The sequence below is a fragment of the Thalassophryne amazonica genome, chromosome 10 (assembly GCF_902500255.1).
Source record: "Thalassophryne amazonica chromosome 10, fThaAma1.1, whole genome shotgun sequence".
NCBI classification, from domain to species: domain Eukaryota; kingdom Metazoa; phylum Chordata; class Actinopteri; order Batrachoidiformes; family Batrachoididae; genus Thalassophryne; species Thalassophryne amazonica.
The window spans coordinates 8,794,217-8,814,508 of NC_047112.1; the positions used below are offsets into that span (position 1 = coordinate 8,794,217).

Genomic DNA, 20,292 nt, shown 5'->3' on the forward strand with positions numbered 1-20,292 from the left:
TTTAAAAATCCTACAATGTGATTTTCTGGATTTCTTTTCTCATTTTCTCTCTCACAGTTGAAGTGTACCTATGTTGAAAATGACAGACTTCTCTCATCTAAGTAGGAGAACTTTCGCAATCAGGGGCTGAGTAAATACTTTTACCCCACTGTACCTGCTCAACATATTTATTTGAGTTTTAAAACATTGCTTTTTGAAAATTGTCTCAAGTCCTGAGTGTCCACACGTCACACTCCACCTGTCCACTATATGTCATTTATTTGTTATAGTATTATTATTGTTGCCTGCAGTTTATGTGCCGTGTTTGTTTGTTTATTCCAACAAGCAGAGAATCAGTTTCGCATTCTGCGCGTGATGTGATTGGGCATATGTCGTGACATCGTCAGTAAGCGCCCACGTTTGTCGCCAGTTGATGACGGTGTGTTGCTGAGATGGAGGAGAAAGAATCTCTGAAGAGACAAATCGAACTTCTCCAAAGTAAGTCGAGCTTTAAAAATATCGAGGTTTTAGATTTACAACAAGTCCGTTAGGAGGAAAAAAAAAAAGAACACTGAAGGCTTGAAGCCTCGGTGAAGAACTGAAGCTTTACAGTAGATGAACCGTTTTAGGCAGAAGCTGAAAGTACTTCAAACTGTACTGCGACTGTAAAGTACTTTGTAGTACTAGTGATGTATTATGACATGTACTATATCATACTCTGCTGTAGTTTTAATTTAGTGTAATGTAAGTTCATATTCTGTAGTATAGCGTTCTGTAAGTATACGTGTATAAAAATTCTGTAAGTCCCTTCGGCTGCTCCCTTGTTTGCACTCGGGGTCTCCACATCAAATCCAAGGTGGATTTGCATGTTGAATTGGCACAGGTTTTACGTCGGATGCCCTCCCTGACGCAACTCCACATTACATGGAGAAATGTGGCAGCGGTGGGATTTGAACCCGGAGCCTTCTGAACTGAAACCAAGTGCATTAACCGCCTGGCCACCACCCCTGTCCCATACCAATATAAAATCTGACTGTGACTTCAGAAAGAACACGAAAAAACCCTTTAAAATGACACCAAAATCATGTGATTATCTTAAGTATTAAGGAAGTTATAGGCGTATTCGTGCTGGGAATCACACTTGTTTTCCTGGCCTTAATTAATAGATGAAACAACAGACTTTTTTTTTTTTTTACCAATTTGGACTTATTTTTTCATATTTTTTTTTCTCATAACTTCCACAATATCCAAGATATCGCCATGGCATTTTCAGGAATGATGGATTACCACGTCTCCTTCATTTTAAATGGTATATCATCTGAAATACTTGATGATTACTCATTAATTTGTGCTTAATCAGTGTTTAATTAGTATCAGAGATAGAGACAATTAGTCATGACGGAGTACAAAAGTCAGAAAATTCTGAGTCAATCCTCTCACCAGTTGTTACGTGTACATATGGAGGTTAAAATGATAATTGTTTCTTGCCATTTTACATTAAAACTTCACTTAAAGGAAGATATTGAGTCAGTAATTAATGGCTAAAAGCACAATCATGACACAACAAAGTATGAGGTACTTCTCATCGTATACCTGAAAATAAAACACAAAATGTACTTGCTTCCGTTTCATTTCCACACCAGTGTTTGTAAACATTGCCCCTCAGCCAATGGCATGGCCACGTTTTAGTCACATGACATGTAAGCCAGCATTCAGGGCAGCCCGGCCTAAAAATATATGGTCATAATTATCTACGATCATCGACAAAACAAAGGCACCCAGTTCTCACATGATGCAATATCCATCAAATATATAATGTAAACATTCATATTGGGCATGAATTAGCAACCATAGCAACAATCAGAAAGCATGTAATGCAAGGAATTGGCTTTGTCTGCAATATGCAAAAAGTCCAATATGGTGAATGCATGCATCTCAACACTGGCAGTCACTGGATTTTGGTGATCGACCAGAATCTTTGTGAAATGGCCAATCCTTCTGAAATTCAGCAAAAATGAAGAGAAATACTTCATCTTTATTCCCTATACATTTAATCCCTATTCTTCCTTCCGGTACAATTTAAGTGACTTTGACAAAGCAAAAACATGAAATCAGATAACTTCTCTCTCCGAATGCCTGTGATGAAAATTCAAACATGAGGTGGGAATTAGTTGTAGTCTTACACACCTCTCTGCAGCTTCTCTCCCCCTGCCATCCCCTCATTACCCCATCCCTGTAGAGACGGTGTCTGCTCCCAGACTACCAATAACCAGCAAAAATCTATTTAAGCATAAAAATTCAAAAAGAAAAAATAATATAGCACCTTCAACTGCACCACAGACTAAAACAGTTAAATGTGGTCTATTAAACATTAGGTCTCTCTCTTCTAAGTCCCTGTTGGTAAATGATATAATAATTGATCAACATATTGATTTATTCTGCCTTACAGAAACCTGGTTACAGCAGGATGAATATGTTAGTTTAAATGAGTCAACACCCCCGAGTCACACTAACTGTCAGAATGCTCGTAGCACGGGCCGGGGCGGAGGATTAGCAGCAATCTTCCATTACAGCTTATTAATTAATCAAAAACCCAGACAGAGCTTTAATTCATTTGAAAGCTTGACTCTTAGTCTTGTCCATCCAAATTGGAAGTCCCAAAAAACAGTTTTATTTGTTATTATCTATCGTCCACCTGGTCGTTACTGTGAGTTTCTCTGTGAATTTTCAGACCTTTTGTCTGACTTAGTGCTTAGCTCAGATAAGATAATTATAGTGGGCGATTTTAACATCCACACAGATGCTGAGAATGACAGCCTCAACACTGCATTTAATCTATTATTAGACCCTATTGGCTTTGCTCAAAAAGTAAATGAGTCCACCCACCACTTTAATCATATCTTAGATCTTGTTCTGACTTATGGTATGGAAATAGAAGACTTAACAGTATTCCCTGAAAACTCCCTTCTGTCTGATCATTTCTTAATAACATTTACATTTACTCTGATGGACTACCCAGCAGTGGGGAATAAGTTTCATTACACTAGAAGTCTTTCAGAAAGCGCTGTAACTAGGTTTAAGGATATGATTCTTTATGTTCTCTAATGCCATATACCAACACAGTGCAGAGTAGCTACCTAAACTCTGTAAGTGAGATAGAGTATCTCGTCAATAGTTTTACATCCTCATTGAAGACAACTTTGGATGCTGTAGCTCCTCTAAAAAAGAGAGCTTTAAATCAGAAGTGCCTGACTCCGTGGTATAACTCTCAAACTCGTAGCTTAAAGCAGATAACCCGTAAGTTGGAGAGGAAATGGCGTCTCACTAATTTAGAAGATCTTCACTTAGCCTGGAAAAAGAGTCTGTTGCTCTATAAAAAAGCCCTCCGTAAAGCTAGGACATCTTTCTACTCATCACTAATTGAAGAAAATAAGAACAACCCCAGGTTTCTTTTCAGCACTGTAGCCAGGCTGACAAAGAGTCAGAGCTCTATTGAGCTGAGTATTCCATTAACTTTAACTAGTAATGACTTCATGACTTTCTTTGCTAACAAAATTTTAACTATTAGAGAAAAAATTACTCATAACCATCCCAAAGACGTATCGTTATCTTTGGCTGCTTTCAGTGATGCCGGTATTTGGTTAGACTCTTTCTCTCCGATTGTTCTGTCTGAGTTGTTTTCATTAGTTACTTCATCCAAACCATCAACATGTTTATTAGACCCCATTCCTACCAGGCTGCTCAAGGAAGCCCTACCATTATTTAATGCTTCGATCTTAAATATGATCAATCTATCTTTGTTAGTTGGCTATGTACCACAGGCTTTTAAGGTGGCAGTAATTAAACCATTACTTAAAAAGCCATCACTTGACCCAGCTATCTTAGCTAATTATAGGCCAATCTCCAACCTTCCTTTTCTCTCAAAAATTCTTGAAAGGGTAGTTGTAAAACAGCTAACTGATCATCTGCAGAGGAATGGTCTATTTGAAGAGTTTCAGTCAGGTTTTAGAATTCATCATAGTACAGAAACAGCATTAGTGAAGGTTACAAATGATCTTCTTATGGCCTCGGACAGTGGACTCATCTCTGTGCTTGTTCTGTTAGACCTCAGTGCTGCTTTTGATACTGTTGACCATAAAATTTTATTACAGAGATTAGAGCATGCCATAGGTATTAAAGGCACTGCGCTGCGGTGGTTTGAATCATATTTGTCTAATAGATTACAATTTGTTCATGTAAATGGGGAATCTTCTTCACAGATTAAAGTTAATTATGGAGTTCCACAAGGTTCTGTGCTAGGACCAATTTTATTCACTTTATACATGCTTCCCTTAGGCAGTATTATTAGACGGTATTGCTTAAATTTTCATTGTTACGCAGATGATACCCAGCTTTATCTATCCATGAAGCCAGAGGACACACACCAATTAGCTAAACTGCAGGATTGTCTTACAGACATAAAGACATGGATGACCTCTAATTTCCTGCTTTTAAACTCAGATAAAACTGAAGTTATTGTACTTGGCCCCACAAATCTTAGAAACATGGTGTCTAACCAGATCTTTACTCTGGATGGCATTACCCTGACCTCTAGTAATACTGTGAGAAATCTTGGAGTCATTTTTGATCAGGATATGTCATTCAAAGCGCATATTAAACAAATATGTAGGACTGCTTTTTTGCATTTACGCAATATCTCTAAAATCAGAAAGGTCTTGTCTCAGAGTGATGCTGAAAAACTAATTCATGCATTTATTTCCTCTAGGCTGGACTATTGTAATTCATTATTATCAGGTTGTCCTAAAAGTTCCCTAAAAAGCCTTCAGTTAATTCAAAATGCTGCAGCTAGAGTACTGACGGGGACTAGAAGGAGAGAGCATATCTCACCCATATTGGCCTCTCTTCATTGGCTTCCTGTTAATTCTAGAATAGAATTTAAAATTCTTCTTCTTACTTATAAGGTTTTGAATAATCAGGTCCCATCTTATCTTAGGGACCTCGTAGTACCATATCACCCCAATAGAGCGCTTCGCTCTCAGACTGCAGGCTTACTTGTAGTTCCTAGGGTTTGTAAGAGTAGAATGGGAGACAGAGCCTTCAGCTTTCAGGCTCCTCTCCTGTGGAACCAGCTCCCAATTCAGATCAGGGAGACAGACACCCTCTCTACTTTTAAGATTAGGCTTAAAACTTTCCTTTTTGCTAAAGCTTATAGTTAGGGCTGGATCAGGTGACCCTGAACCATCCCTTAGTTATGCTGCTATAGACGTAGACTGCTGGGCGGTTCCCATGATGCACTGTTTCTTTCTCTTTTTGCTCTGTATGCACCACTCTGCATTTAATCATTAGTGATCGATCTCTGCTCCCCTCCACAGCATGTCTTTTTCCTGGTTCTCTCCCTCAGCCCCAACCAGTCCCAGCAGAAGACTGCCCCTCCGTGAGCCTGGTTCTGCTGGAGGTTTCTTCCTGTTAAAAGGGAGTTTTTCCTTCCCACTGTAGCCAAGTGCTTGCTCACAGGGGGTCGTTTTGACCGTTGGGGTTTTACATAATTATTGTATGGCCTTGCCTTACAATATAAAGCGCCTTGGGGCAACTGTTTGTTGTGATTTGGCGCTATATATTTAAAAAATTGATTGATTGATTGAATTGGGTAATTCTTATACATCATCGACCTAAAAATAGGTCAGGATATGGGTCATTCCATGTCAATTCAACAAGGGCCCAACTCACGCACTTTGTCTCAGATTTTCTTAAAATTTTAATCAAATATTCCCAGACTGTTCAGGAAAAACAAATCTGAAGTTTGAGGCCTGTAGGCCAAGTCATTTCTGAGATATGGCCAATTTAGTGTGCATGGGGTCTGCCGTTTTTAGGCAAAAATTATGGCCGTCATTTCTGGAGCCATATGTTCAAGGTAGAATATCTCAGCAAATAATGGACTTAGAGGCCTGAAATTTTCTGTGGCAGTTGTCATGGACACCCAGACTTGGACTATTGTCAAACAAACAGACATTGATACTAAACTGTGAAGTTTATGTATGCTAAAACTATGGAAAATATTACATTGACTATTGCGAGCATCCATGTTTGAGACACTGAAGCATACCATTACACTCAAAGATGCCTTTCCATTTCTTGGCTCCTTTATGCCAGCTATACTGACTATGAAATATGTAAATTTGGCATATCTGTGGTAAACAGTTATTGTGGGAGAAACCTCTGAAATCTGAAAAAAACATTTTGTGGTTTAATTTTATTAGAAGAAAAGCTCATGTGGGCAGTAAATAAAACTTCAAACTGATTCCATTTTGAAGGTATTGATATCTACTTTATGTGTTATAAATATGGCCTTCTTTATGAAACTCCTTCCCGGCTAATTTAAGCATCGAATTATGGCTAATTTGTGCACTCGCGAATGTATTTTTAGTACTGAAATGACGATTTCATTTTAATTGTGTGCACACACTGCATTCATATGATTCATGGCACACCCCAGAATGCTTGCACATAGATCTGCCAGGGGGATTCCCCAAGGTTTCCGCGGTTACTAGGCTTATATATATATATTTTCAGATTTTAGAGGTTTCTCCCACAATAACTGTTTACCACAGATATGCCAAATTTACATATTTCATAGCCAGTATAGCTGACATTAAGGAGCCAAGAAATGGAGAGGCTTCTTTGAATGTAATGGTATGCTTCAGTGTCTCAAACATGGATGCTCGCAATAGTCAATGTAATATCTTCCATAGTTTGAGCATACATAAACTTCACAGTTTAGCGTCAATGTCTGTTGTTTGACTATAGTCCAAGTCTGGGTGTCCATGCCAACTGCCACAGAAAATTTCAGGCCTCTAAGTCCATTAATTGCTGAGATATTCTACCTTGAACATGGCTTCCGAAATGACGGCCATAATTTTTGCCTAAAAAACGGCCGACCCCATACACACTAAATTGGCCATATCTCATAAACTACTTGGCCTACAGGCCTCAAACGTCAGATTTGTTGTTCTGAATAGTTTGATAATATTTTATTAAAATTTAAAGAAAATCTGAGACAAAGTGTGTGAATCCCCTCAAGTATTTGTTGAATTGACATGGAATGACCCAGTTTTCTCCAGTTGAAACAGCTCCTTATGTGGTTCTTTTTCAGCTAACTGTCATATTAAGTTTATGGGGGTAATCATGTGCTCTGTGGTTAAATTTCACTGGTTGGTATTATAAAATACTTGTCTAGTCTTGTTTTGAAGGCATTGATTGAAGGTGCAGTGACAACTTCATCAGGTAGCCCATTCCAACATGACACGACCCAGTTACTGAAGAACAGTCTTTGTTAGTATTTGTAGTGCTCCTTTTTAAGTGTAGAGTACACCCTGTGGTCTTCATATCCCTCATCACTTCTCGTATGTGTAGTGTAGTGTTGTATAGTCTGTGTACATATTTGAATGTGTTGATGAGGGATAGTATAGAGGGTAGTTGTAGGGTTTTCAGTCTTTCTTCATATGGCAGTTCACATAGTCTCAGCACTCTGTTGGTTGCTCATCTTTGGACACTTTCCACTAGATCTGCTTGTTTCCATGTGCATGGTGACCAAATTGGCGCCCCATATTCAGTGTGTGGTCATATCAGTGACTTATACAGGATGTTGAAAACTTTTTTGTCCACATATTCAAAGAATATCCACAGAAAACCTGCCATTTGGTTCACTTTGGAGACAATGATGCAACGTGGCTTTCAAATGTCAAGTCTTGAACAACAATGATCCCTCTGCCTTTTCTTGTTTTAATTCAAGGACTTTTTTGCAGACTGATCCACCATAATCACCATAATCAGGATGTTTTGTGACAATCCTTATTACTGTGCATTTATTACTTAATTGCCAATTGTCTGCCCAGTTTTGCAGCTTACTGAGGTCTTCTTGCAGTATTCTGCAGTCCCTGGTTTCACACACAGTACGGTATACTTTTGTGTTGTCCACAAAAAGCTTTGCTCAGCACTGCTTCGGGCATGTCATTGACAAACAACATGAACAACACTGGTCCGAGTACACTGCCCTGCGACACTCCACTATTAACGTCTGCCCAATTTGACCTTGCTCCATTCACACACTCTCTGTTTACATCCAGTGAGGAATGATCTGATCCACTACAAAAGCGTTCCCCTGATGCTGTGGCTATCAACTTTTGCTAACAGGCATTCAGTTCGTACTGAATTGAACGCCTTTCGGAAGTCCAAATAGAGAACATTGACAGGTAAGTCATGGTCCATCCATTTTGTCCAGTCTTCTAGGCGCTCTAACAACTATGTGGTGATAGATCTCTCTGGTAGAAACCTATGCTGGTGCTTTGTGAAGAGATTGTTTTCTTTCATGTGATGCACAGTTTCATCCCTGATGATGCCTTCTACAATGTTCCCTATTACTGATCTTAGGCTAACTGGCCTATAGTTGCTGGGTGCCTTTTTATTTCCCTTTTTGAATATTGGTGTTATATGTCCCACTTTCCAGTCATTTGATAATGTGCCTTCTTCCAATGACTTGGTAAAGATAATATGCAGAGGTGATGCTATAGTTCCAGCTAGTTCTTTCAGGACCCTAGGGTGAATACCGTCCAGACCCATTGACTTGTTCTGGTTAAGATAAGTTTTTTAGTCTATTGCAGATGTTATCAACAGATATTTTGATCTCTGTCAACTCTAGTCTATACTGTTTGTTTGTCAGTTTTTTCTTTTTTTTTTACCTCTGGTATATTGTCTACTTTTTCTTTTGTAAAAGTACTGATAAAGAAATTGTTGAGGATTTCTGCCTTTTCTTGGTCAGAAGTTGCCACATTTGTCTCATCCTTCAGATCTGGTATTCTTTCTCTTGTTTTTGACTTTTTATTCACGTACTTCCGGAATAGCTTTGGGTTTGTCTTTTTTCCATCTGTTTCTCATAGTTCTTAACTGTCTTCCTTGTGGCCCACTGAGCTTGATGTCTCGCTTTAGTATACTTGGCGTAGTCTTCTGTCAGTTTAGTTTCTGAATGTCTCTTCCAGGGTTTTTGTTTCGCTTACTTATGGTTTATCTGGGTTTCCACAGCTCCCTCTTTCATGGCATTTGTATATAGGTTATAGCTTGGTTTTTGTGAGTCTGTCATTGTCGTTTTAATTCTGTAATTCTTAGGATTGGTTTCAGTGGTCACTGTAATGTCCTGTTCTTCTTCCTTTGTAACAGAAAGGTACTCTGCATTCTTACTTGTAATGCAGTCAGTGTTTGTGTAGATGACCTTAACTTCTTTTCTTTTATACATTTAATATGATTCTTGCTTCCTTTCCAGGTTTTCTTTCTGTTGCTGTCATCATTCTCACTGTTATTAACCTGTTTGGGGCTGTTGACATGAATACAGTTTCAATTTTGTCTGGGTGTTTCCCAATTACGAGTGCAGCCAAGTCTCTCAAATATATTACACTACGTTGGTTGGTCCATTCTTATTCTCCTTATTTGTTGGTTCTAGAGATGACCTCTCACCCTGAACTTCCAGAGGCCCTCCTTGTCTTGTTTTTTTTTTTTTTTTCAAGCTCTTTTCCTTCATTTACCTTCTGCTTTACCAACTCACTTTCATCCTTACTCAGGTCATCGCATACACCGATGTTTTTAAACACTTGATCTGCATTCCTCAGCTTCTTGAATCTAGTCGTGACTTTCTTCTTATCTTCTTTGTTCTGTAGTACGACTTTAAGGGGGTCTAAGTGTTGAATTATCCATTTTCTTTCCCAATCTATCAGTGAATTTAATGTCAATCTTACCAAGTTCTAGTGGCTTTGTCCTGTTTTGCTGTTTCTTGTAATTCAGCCCGGGTTGATTCAGAGACTCAATGGATGATCGAGTTCTGTTCTTGGTTTTCTCAATGTTTTTTCCTCAATTTTCTGTTCTGCCGTAGCTTTCTTCACGATTTCTTCCAGCTGACCTAAGCCAGTCTAGTCTCCCTCTGATCATTTATCATCCTGTCTGAATTTGTTTTAATTCTGTCTTCAGGTTTGTCAAGCCTGCTCAAGAGGTTTTCTAGAATAGAATTGCTCCATGATTTCCTTTCCCTTTTCCAGGTATTTTTGGAAGTCACCCTTTGCATTCACTACAAAATCAACACACATCATCTCTTTGGAGCTTTCTTGGGGCCTTGAATTCCTGCTGGTCAAATGCTGTACACACCAAACAGTAGTATTTTTCACAACCATCACAAGTTAGTGCCTGACATCCATCCTCATCATCCAGAATTTGGTTACATCTCTCAGCTTCCAGCAAGTCATGATTTATTTCTCTGGTAGCTGTTGTGTTTCTTACTATTCCCTTCTTTCTTACCTTTCCTCTTCTCTTAGGGAAAATACTTCATTCACATGTTTGTGCATCAGTGTCATCCATTATCACTTATGTAGTCTGGTATTGCTAGCTCCTTCTGTGTTCTTTCTATCTGTGCTTTTGTTGCCAGTAGGCTTAGGGGCTACTCAAATATAAAACTGACTTTATTAATTATTTCTCTAGCAGCTGTTAGCTGGCTCGGTTAGCATTAGCAATGCTTGCTAGCTGACGTGTTCGTTGGCCTTGTTGTAGAAGATGTTGACACTGGAAGCATGATCATGATCGAAGGGCACTGTGGAGTTCCAACAAGGCCAAAATCCAAGTGGAGCTAAGTCTGAAGCTAGCTCTGAGGCTAACTCTGCTCCAAGTGTCCCCCCTGTCACAACTTTCTGTCACAAACCAAACATTAATGCTCTTCAGCTGAGGACTTCTCCAGTGTAGTGTTCTATAGTTTAGTGTGCTCTAGTACGGCATTCTGTTGTGTAGTGTTTAGTGTGCTGTAGTGTAGTTTTAGTTTGTGTGCTGTAACGTGTCTCTAAATCAGTATCAATATAATTTGCTCTGATTTTTAAATTTCCAGATCTAATCAATAGACATAAGAGCATCCACGGCGATGTCCCTTGTCCAGGAGGTGAGCAGAGAGATTCAGAAGTTCCAGCATCATCCATGGGCAGAGGTCAAAACAGCTCCGTCATCCATCCTCACAGCTCCAGAGGAAATCCTTATGTTCTTCAGAACCGCGGGAGTTGGAGGAAGACCTACTCTTTGAATAACAAGAACACACAGCCCACAGCTTCCACTTCCTACTCTTACCCACAGTGGAGTTCTCCAGGTGGATATAACAGCATCTCACTGCCTAGTCACAGGCAAAAATACGTAAGTGACAAAACTTTACTGTCAAGAGTTCCTCAACAAAAGAAAGAGGAACATCTGAAGATCACAAAGGTTAAGGAGGCTGCAGAAGATTATAAATCCACTGGCAGAAAAACAGGAAAAGAGGCAGCAGAGTTTCAAAATCAAGTTGTAGGGACAGGAGCAAGTGAGACTGGTACTGGCAAACAAGGTGAAGGCATTCTGCCAGTCCTACTGCAGAAGAAAAGCATGGATTCTACAGGGAGACCTTCTTCACTCAAGATCAACAGTTTGACCAAATTCCAGAGCAGCCCTCATGTACAGATGGACTCTTCTCTAATGAGGAAAACCAGCACAGAGACTAAACAAACTGTTTCCGTAGTAATACCAACAAACATTACGGCTGGCATTAAAACCCCACCTAAGGTGCTACAGCAGTTCCCAAAATCTCAGATCAGCCAGGTCCCAGTTAGCGCATCATTTTCTCAAAAACACTCCAAGTTCACTTGGGTAAAGAATCAGAATACAGGTGGAGATGGGTATAAATGTGCCAGTTCTGTTTTTCAGGGCACTAAAGAAGGTCTGAGTGCTACCCCAGTGGCAATGTCCAAAGCAAAAGTTTACATTGGAAGTCCACTGCTATTCTCAGCTAGTAAGAAAACCCCTGCCAGGAAGTTACCTCGAAAACTCAGCCTGGTCAACACAGCCCCTAAAATTTCTAAATACACCTGGATCTCCTCCTCATCTGGAACCCAAGCTAGGATCTCTCGAAAGTCACCCAAATCCTTCACCATTGCTCAAAGACCTGTGGAGAAAGGTGAGGCTGTCAAGAAGCTCAGATCAGGATCTCCTTACTCTGCAAAGGTGAAAAAGGCCACTGCCAGTCCTCCCATCAGCACCTCCATCAGCAGTCGTTACCGCTGGAAAGCCGGCGCTCAGGGTCCGTCTGCAGCAGTGGCTGCCGTAGCGACGGTGGCCCGCCGTAGATCTGCTTTCCACTGGACTTCAGAAAGAAGCCTCAGAGGTGTGAAAGGTGGGCTCGTTGTTTCGCCAACTCTACCTCAACGTGCTTTCATCCCATCATCCTCTCCTGCTGGATTTAAACTCCGCAGCAGAATGAAGATCATCAGGAAGTCCGCTAGCAGGTAAAGAGCGCAACATTCACAGCGTTATAATGGAGATGGGGTCATGAAGGGCAGAGTGAAAGGGTTTGGAAAAAGACTAAAAGAATAAAAGTTTAAAAAGTCACAATGTTGTAGTTTGGTAGCATTAAATCATAGATTGATTTTTTTTATTTTTATTTTATAGGTGACTTGTTTTTTTGCTTCATTTTCTATATCAAACTGGGAATGAATGTGCTTGTTATGGGTCTGTGTAAGATTTTCTCTGTTGTAATTACCTGAGACTCGGGCTGAAATGAATGATTATTTTCATAATTGATTGATTATTTTCTCAGTTCATCAATTATTTCTTAGGTCCATAAATTTTTACCACCATAGAGTAGTAAAGGAAGTAATAACATAAGAGACAGAATATATGTGTGTGTGTGTGTGTGTGTGTGTGTGAGTGTATAATGACTTAAATGATTAATACATTTTTGAAGTAGTTGTTGATTAAGTTAGGAGTTGGTTATTAATCATTCATTGCAGCTGTACCTGAGTCCAGCGCTAATTTAGGCTTCAGTGTCTTGCTCAGAGATACTTTGGTACATGTGGCCAGTCGGGGTTTGTTCTACTGAGATTATTTGCTTTTACAGCTGAGTCACTGTTCTGTCGTAACTATCTTTTTATTTTTTTAAATTTTCTTTCAACGAAGAGGCTGAATGAAAACTCTCATGTTTACTCTGAGTCCAAAAGCTTTGTAGTTAGAATGAGAATGTTCAGTATTTCAGCTGTTTGTCAGTAGGTGGCAGTCGAGCCTGAGGTACAGTGGTATGTAAATGTTTGGGCACCCCTGATGATTTCCATGATTTTCCTTTATAAATCATTGGTTGTTTGGATCAGCAATTTCAGTTAAATATATCATATAGCAGACGAACACACTGATATTTGAGAAGTGAAATGAAGTTTATAGGATTTACAGAAAGTGTGCAGTGATTCTTTAAACAAAATTAGGCGGGTGCATAAATTTGGGCACCCCAACAGAAAAAAAAAAATACATCAATATTTAGTAGATCCTGCTTTTGCAGAAATAACTGTTGTGAAGGTGTCGTAGCACGGACCCACAACAGGGGGCGCAAATGAACGGACAATGAGTAAGCCAAAAAGTAACAATTTAATGTTGTGATAATACACAACTAAATTCACAGAATTTGCACAGTCAATTAACACCAGGTGACGTGTGGGCAGGCTCGAAGATAGAAGACCCCCGATGAGAGAGAAGCCGCGTCCCACACGGCTTCCACCACCAACGGTCTGAAGAACACCGGAGCCGCCAAGTCCCGAGTCCCCAGGTGGCCTCTGTTTTCAGCTGTCGACCCTGGTACTGCTGGCAGAAAGCAGAGATAAGATGTATGAGTGTGAGTCTGCACACTCAGTAATCCACAGTCCAAACACAGTTCAGAGGGAGCACCTCCAGCTCCAATCACACACACTCGTGCAGCTCCTGGTCAACCACTTATCTGGGTTGGGATGTGAGGCGAAGCCGTCGCTGTCACACCAAACGCCAATCCTCCCGATAAGGCAACACTCCAGGAAAACGGCTGCAATAGAAGTTCAGGTTATTACACACAAAGTGTTAGTCAGCAGAGAAATTACCTTTCCAATGGTAGTCGATTTCTCAGCGGGGAGGTGGAGTTGCCGTCCGGCTTATGTACTGGTGTAGATGAGTGACAGCTGGTGCGATGAGTGACAGCTGTCACTTCCTCTGGGTCTGGCGCCCTCTCGTGCTTGGAGCCCGCACTCCAAGCAGGACGCCCTCTGGTGGTGGTGGACCAGCAGTACCTCCTCTTCAGCGACCCACGTAACAATAACAGCCTCTAAACACTTCCTATAGCTTCCAATCAGAGTCTGGATTCTGGTGGAAGGTATTTTGGACCATTCTTCTTTACAAAAAATCTCAGGTTTGTTGGTTTCCGAGCATGGACAGCCCGCTTAAAATCACACCACAGATTTTCAATAATATTCAGGTCTGGGGACTGAGATGGCCATTCCAGAACAATGTACTTGTTCCTCTGCATGAATGCCTTAGTAGATTTTGAGCAGTGTTTAGGGTCGTTGTCTTGCTGAAAGATCCAGTCCCGGCGCAACTTCAACTTTGTCACTGATTCATGAACATTGTTCTCAAGAATCTGCTGATATTGACTGGAATCCATGTGACCCACAACTTTAACAAGATTCCCAGTACCTGCACTGGCCACACAGCCCTATAGCATGATGGAACCACCTCCAAATTTTACTGTAGGTAGCAAGTGTTTTTCTTGGAATGCTGTTTTCTTTTTCAGCCATGCATACCGCCCCTTGTTATGTCCAGATAACTCAATTTTAGTTTCATCAGTCCACAGCACCTTATTTCAAAATAAAGCTGGCTTGTCCAAATGTGCTTTAGCATACTTCAAGCGACTGTTTGTGGCGTGTACGCAGAAAAGGCTTCCTCTGCATTGCAGCATCATACAGCATCTCTTTGTGCAAAGTGCACTGTATAGTTGAACGATGCACAGAGACACTATTTGCAGCAAGATCATGTTGTAGGTCTTTGGAGCAGGTCTGTGGGTTGACTATGACTGTTCTCACCATCCTTCACTTCACTTTTTCTTGGCCTGCCACTTCGGACCTTTATTTAGTACTGTGCCTGTGGTCTTCCATTTCCTCACAGTATAAACTAACAGCTGAAATCTCTGAGATAGCTTTTTGTATCCTTCCCCTAAACCATGAGGTTGAACAATCTTTGTTTTCAGGTCATTTCAGAGTTGTTTAGAGGTTCCCATGTTGCCACTCATTAGAAGAGATGCAAAGAGGAAAAACATTTGCAAATGGCCACCTTATGATCGGATTCAACAGTGTAAGGAGGTCAAGGGTCAGTGAGCTTACCAAACCAATTTTGTGTTCCAATAATTAGTGCTAACACCTTGGGGTTCCCCCGGAGGAGCTGGGGGAGGTGTGTGTGGATCGGGAGGTCTGGGCGGCTTTGCTTGAGCTGCTGCCCCCGCGACCCGACTCCGGATAAAGCGGAAGAAAATGGATGGATGGATGGATGTATTCAAATCAATAAAATGACAAGGGTGCCCAAATTTGTTTAAATAATTATGGCACACTTTCTGTAAATACTAGAAACGTCATTTCACTTGTCAAATATAAGTGTGTTCGTCTGCTATATGATATATTTAACTGAAATTTCTGATCCAGACAACTAATGATTTATAAAGGAAAATCATGAAAATTATCAGGGGCGCCCAAACTTTTGCATACAACTGTATGTGCTCTGAGTTGTAGATGGTTTATTTGTTTTATAGTAAGCTGTAGTTTTGTGCTTGTTTTTTTTGTTGTTTTTGTTTTGTTTTTTTTTTTCTGTGACCTCAGTGGGTGTGGCTCAGAGAAGAGCAGCAGCCCAATGGTGTCCACGCGGGGTCGAATCCACACCGGGACCAAGACCCCTGCAGGAGTGAGGAGGACACCTTCCAGGGAGCTGGTGTCCTTCGGTAGACACAAGCTGAGACGACTCTCCCCGAGCTTTTCAAGGACAAGTAAGCAGCACTCAACTAGTAAAAAAGAAAAATCCCTGCCATGAGTGCTTTGAGACGATACAGTGCAACGCTACACTTTTAATTTCTGCTCTTTTGAACCCAAACTCAACAACTACGCTATTAACAAAGGTTCAAAGTCTGACTCACTACTTCTTTTACTAGAGTGACACTTCTGCCAAACCCATAACCAGACGAGGATTCTTTGTCTCAGCTCAAATCAATTTGATTTGAAGTCTGAGTTTTAAATTGCTCACTACGTTTTGAGAAATCTGATACAAAGTCAAACACAGAAGTTAATCCCTTAAAAATCCCTCTAAAAAAATGAACACCATCAGCTACCACTCACCGTGTGTGTGTGTGTGTGTGTGTGTGTGTGTGTGTGTGTGTGTGTGTGTGTGTGTGTGTGTGTGTGTGTGTGTGTGTGTGTGTGTGTGTGTGTGTGTATTTTTTCATGAGGATTCAAGTGGTGAAAACAGCAAGGTGATTGGAGCAGTATTTTTTGAAAAATCTGTATTTCTTTTTCAAGCTTGTTTATGTCGCACATCCGCAATAAGAGCCTGTATTTCAAAATAAAAGCATGTGAGGGTTCTGCAGACCTGACAAAATTCTGTCCATCCTCCAACATCCCAGACAGCAGATTCAAATCTGGACATTTTCTGTTTGCATGTGACCCCAAACAAATTGTTACTTAAGATATTTTATATACAGTACTGTGCAAATGGTTTAGGCACATCTAATGCATAACAAAAACATTGAAAATTATGAAAACCTGATAAATATTCATAAAGAACTAAAATGTGTGATGAATTTCACCTTTAATGATAATCAATGTGATGACTGGGTTCTTATTTTTGTGTGAATGTTCAGTATATAATTCGCACCAGCGCATAAAACACAGGACCTCATATCTAGTTTAAGAAAAAGTCGACTTAAAGTAAATAATTGTGTTTTACTATCATTTTAATATTGCATTGTCATTTGCAACTGTGTTTGTGTGGTATTCAATCAATCAATCAAGTTTTATTTCTATAGGACTTTACAACAGTTTTCACTGAACCAAAGTGCTTCCCAGTAGCACCAGCTAGAGATAAAATAAAAAGAAAAGTACGAAAAACACAATAAAACACAATAAGAGCATCCCAAATAGAAAAAAAATAGACAAAAAAGTGTCAAAGCAATTATGTGCAAAAAGCTGCCCTGAACAAGTATGTTTTTAACTTAGCTTTAAACAGAGGCAAGCTATTAATGGACCTCAGTTCAGGAGGTAATGCATTCCACAACTTAGGACCTGCTACTGCAAAAGAACGGTCACCCCATTGTTTGGACCTGGACCTGGGAACCTCAAGAAAGTTTTGGTCAGCAGACCGAAGTGGTCTGACAGGGTTGTGTGTTTTTAACAGGTCACATAAATAAGAAGGTGCAATGCCATTTACAGCTTTAAAAACAAACATTAACAGTTTAAAATCAACTCTAAAATGGACTGGAAGCCAGTGCAGGGAGTAAAGTACAGGAGTGATGTGGCTGTGCTTCCTGGTATTGGTCAACAGGCGAGCAGCAGCATTCTGGACCAGTTGGAGTCGGTTTAGAGAGCCTTGAGTGATACCAACATAAAGTGCATTGCAATAGTCAATCCGGGAGCTGATAAAAGCATGCATAGCCTTTTCAAGGTCCTTTTGGCTTAGAAAGGGTTTGACTTTTGCCAGGAGTCTCAGCTGGAAAAAACTGGCTCTTACCACACTGTCAATTTGTTTCTCAAATTTTAAACAGTCGTCAAACCGCACACCAAGATTCCTTACCACAGCCCTATGATAAGGAGCCAGGGAGCCAAGATCTGGATCAGAGTTAGTTTTAGCTCCAAACAGAATACACTGTTTTGGCTTCATTAAGGTGCAGAAAATTCTGAGCCAGCCAGTCCTTAATATCCTTAAAAAAAGCTATGTATGGAGTCCAAAGCACTTGTATTATTAGGCACAACTGGCATATAAATCTGGAGGTCATCAGCATAAAAATGAAACTGAAGATTGTGTTTGGTGATGACTGAACTCAGTGGAAGCATGTACAAAGAGAACAAGAGTGGTCCGAGGATACTGCCCTGGGGCACACCAGTGGTCAGAGGAACTGTGGAGGAGGAGAAGTCATTAACCATCACCCTGAAAGTCATGTTGGTCAAATAAGACTGAAACCACTCCAAGACAATCCCCCGGAGGCCAACTTGCTGGGACAGACGTGTGAGGAGGATTGAGTGGTCCACAGTATCAAACGCAGCTGTTAGATCCAACATCACCAGCAGCACAGGTTTTTTTAGAGTCCAACGATAAAAGAATGTAATTTTGTACTTTTAAAAGAGCTGACTCAGTGCTATGTCGAGATCTAAAACCCGAGTGAAATTTATCTAAAACAGAGTTGTGTTCTAAAAATGATTGCAACTGATTAAAAACAACTTTTTCTAAAACCTTAGATAAAAACGATAAATTTGACACTGGTCTAAAATTAGATAAAACTGAGGGATCTAGGTTGGGCTTTATAAGAAGAGGCCTAACTACAGCATGTTTAAAATGGGCTGGAACTGTCCCGGAGCTGAGGCAGCTATTAATAAAAGAGAGCAAGCTCGGACCCACAGTGTTAAAAACCTCTTTAAAAACCTTTCCTGGAATAGTGTCCAATGAGCAGTAACTGGGTGTAATGCTCTGGACAACCTCAGTGAGAAGTGTCAGAGTAACCGGCTCAAAACTATTAAAAACAGCAGATGTTTCAGGTAGAGTGTAAAGGCTATTAAAAACCGTGTTACAGTTTAAAATATTCTGTCTGACAGTGTATTCTACTGTCCCAGTACAGTTACAAATAACTTAATATTGTTATGGAATAAAAAAATGTAGTTCACACGTTGGGACTAATTTTGTGTTTAAAAGACGGGGGTGGGGCATCAATTGCTACTTTTATAAGTGTGGGATGCTTAAAACCTTTGTACACTACTGTACTTTGCTAATTTAATAAATTCACTAACATATGTATATATTTTAAATATTTTTATTTGTGGGAATATTAGCTAGGTTAGCGTGGTTAGTCCCACGGGGACTGCATTTGTAATGTCCATCAAGTTCTTGTGTTTACTTGAGTTTATTTAGGACAGCAGCAGTTGGAACAGTGTCCAGCAGAGGGCAGTAGCTGCTGTGTTTTCTTGGAGAGGTTTGTGCTATTGACTATCACAGCTGATGCCTGTGTGTGGTGGACTGTAAAGGGGGAGGAGTTGGGGGGGGGTTAATTGATTGCCTAATTCAGCTGAGATGGTGAACAAGTGCCGATAGCGGGTAATTTGCAGGGTTGGAGGCAGACAGCGCCACTGCTATCAAGCCGTGGCACCGCTCTTCTGCTGTAGATAAAGGAGCTAATGCATAATTATCCTTTTGCAAATTGGATTGTTTTAACGAACTGTAGAATATAGACTGAACCTGATGGAAAGCAATCATTGTTTTTACAGCCTCCCTCCTCTTGCCCCTGCAGCCCGCCGGTCATTCTCCGTGTATCCTGCACGCCTCGTGCCCATCCTGCTGTAATCTGCCACACTCAATGGAGTCAGAGGACATTAGAAAAGCCATCACTATTAACATTAGGCTTTATTTGTCCCCATGGCTCTGCAAATATACTTCTTTTCAATTTTTTTTTTAGCGCTTCTGGTTTGATCAGCCCCGACACCTTTCCTCTTCATCACTTCTCTGTTTTCTCTGTTGCATGGAGAACCTGAATGGCCTGCTGTAGGAACACATGCTCTTCTAATTAAATACAGGGTTTGGGAGTCAGAGCCGCAGGAAAGGTGGAGCTGGGGTGAGTGCGGAGGAAGATGGAGTGAGGAAAGCTGCTTGTAGCCGTCTGTGCCTCAGATAAGAGCCGCTAATAAAGAGCAAATTGAATTACTAATGATGGGAAGCAGAGTCCTATAGATGAGCCCGTTAAAAGGCAACCTTATGACCACTCACACACGCTCGTGATAATACACCCCCAAACAATGTTTCTTAATTTCCTCTTCAATGGCTACCTTTAGCTCCCCCTCGCCACATCGAGGGCCGGTATTTTCTGAGGTGCTTGGTTATCTGCCATTTAATTTAAAGAGCGCATAAACCAAAGTGAGCCGTTAAAGCCGTAATGAATTGAGGTGTGCACGGGTCCCAACACATCCGTGTATCGCAGATAATCTACAAAAGCAGGTAAATGTCAGAAGACAAGAGTCCAGGACTGCTGAGCCAAGCGGCTCGTGGGCCTGTTGAGATGGGCTTAACGTTGCATTGATGCATTCCAGTTGCACTCAGAGGTCGTAATTACACAATTAACAGTGGGAAATTTCAGTTGGATCGGTCCCTAAAGTTGTGACGCTGCTTTCTATTTACCTTGGAAGTCATAACTGGGAATGATGTTCCACTCAAGGTGAATGAGTTCCATTTTCCACACAGCAC

The 20,292-nt window shown here is 40.6% G+C and overlaps 1 protein-coding gene across 2 annotated transcripts in view; it reads left to right on the top strand.

Moving 5' to 3' along the window:
• The first annotated feature begins 417 nt into the window (after window positions 1-417).
• Window positions 418-20,292, top strand: part of zc3h3 (zinc finger CCCH-type containing 3) — a 189,659-nt gene continuing 169,784 nt past the window's right edge. For both annotated transcript variants that reach the window (XM_034179398.1, XM_034179400.1), the window contains exons 1-3: window positions 418-477; window positions 10,892-12,308; window positions 15,681-15,844. In XM_034179398.1, coding sequence (XP_034035289.1) covers window positions 432-477; window positions 10,892-12,308; window positions 15,681-15,844 — 1,627 coding nt within the window. In that variant the 5' untranslated portion in view covers window positions 418-431. The remainder of the gene's footprint in view (window positions 478-10,891; window positions 12,309-15,680; window positions 15,845-20,292) is intronic.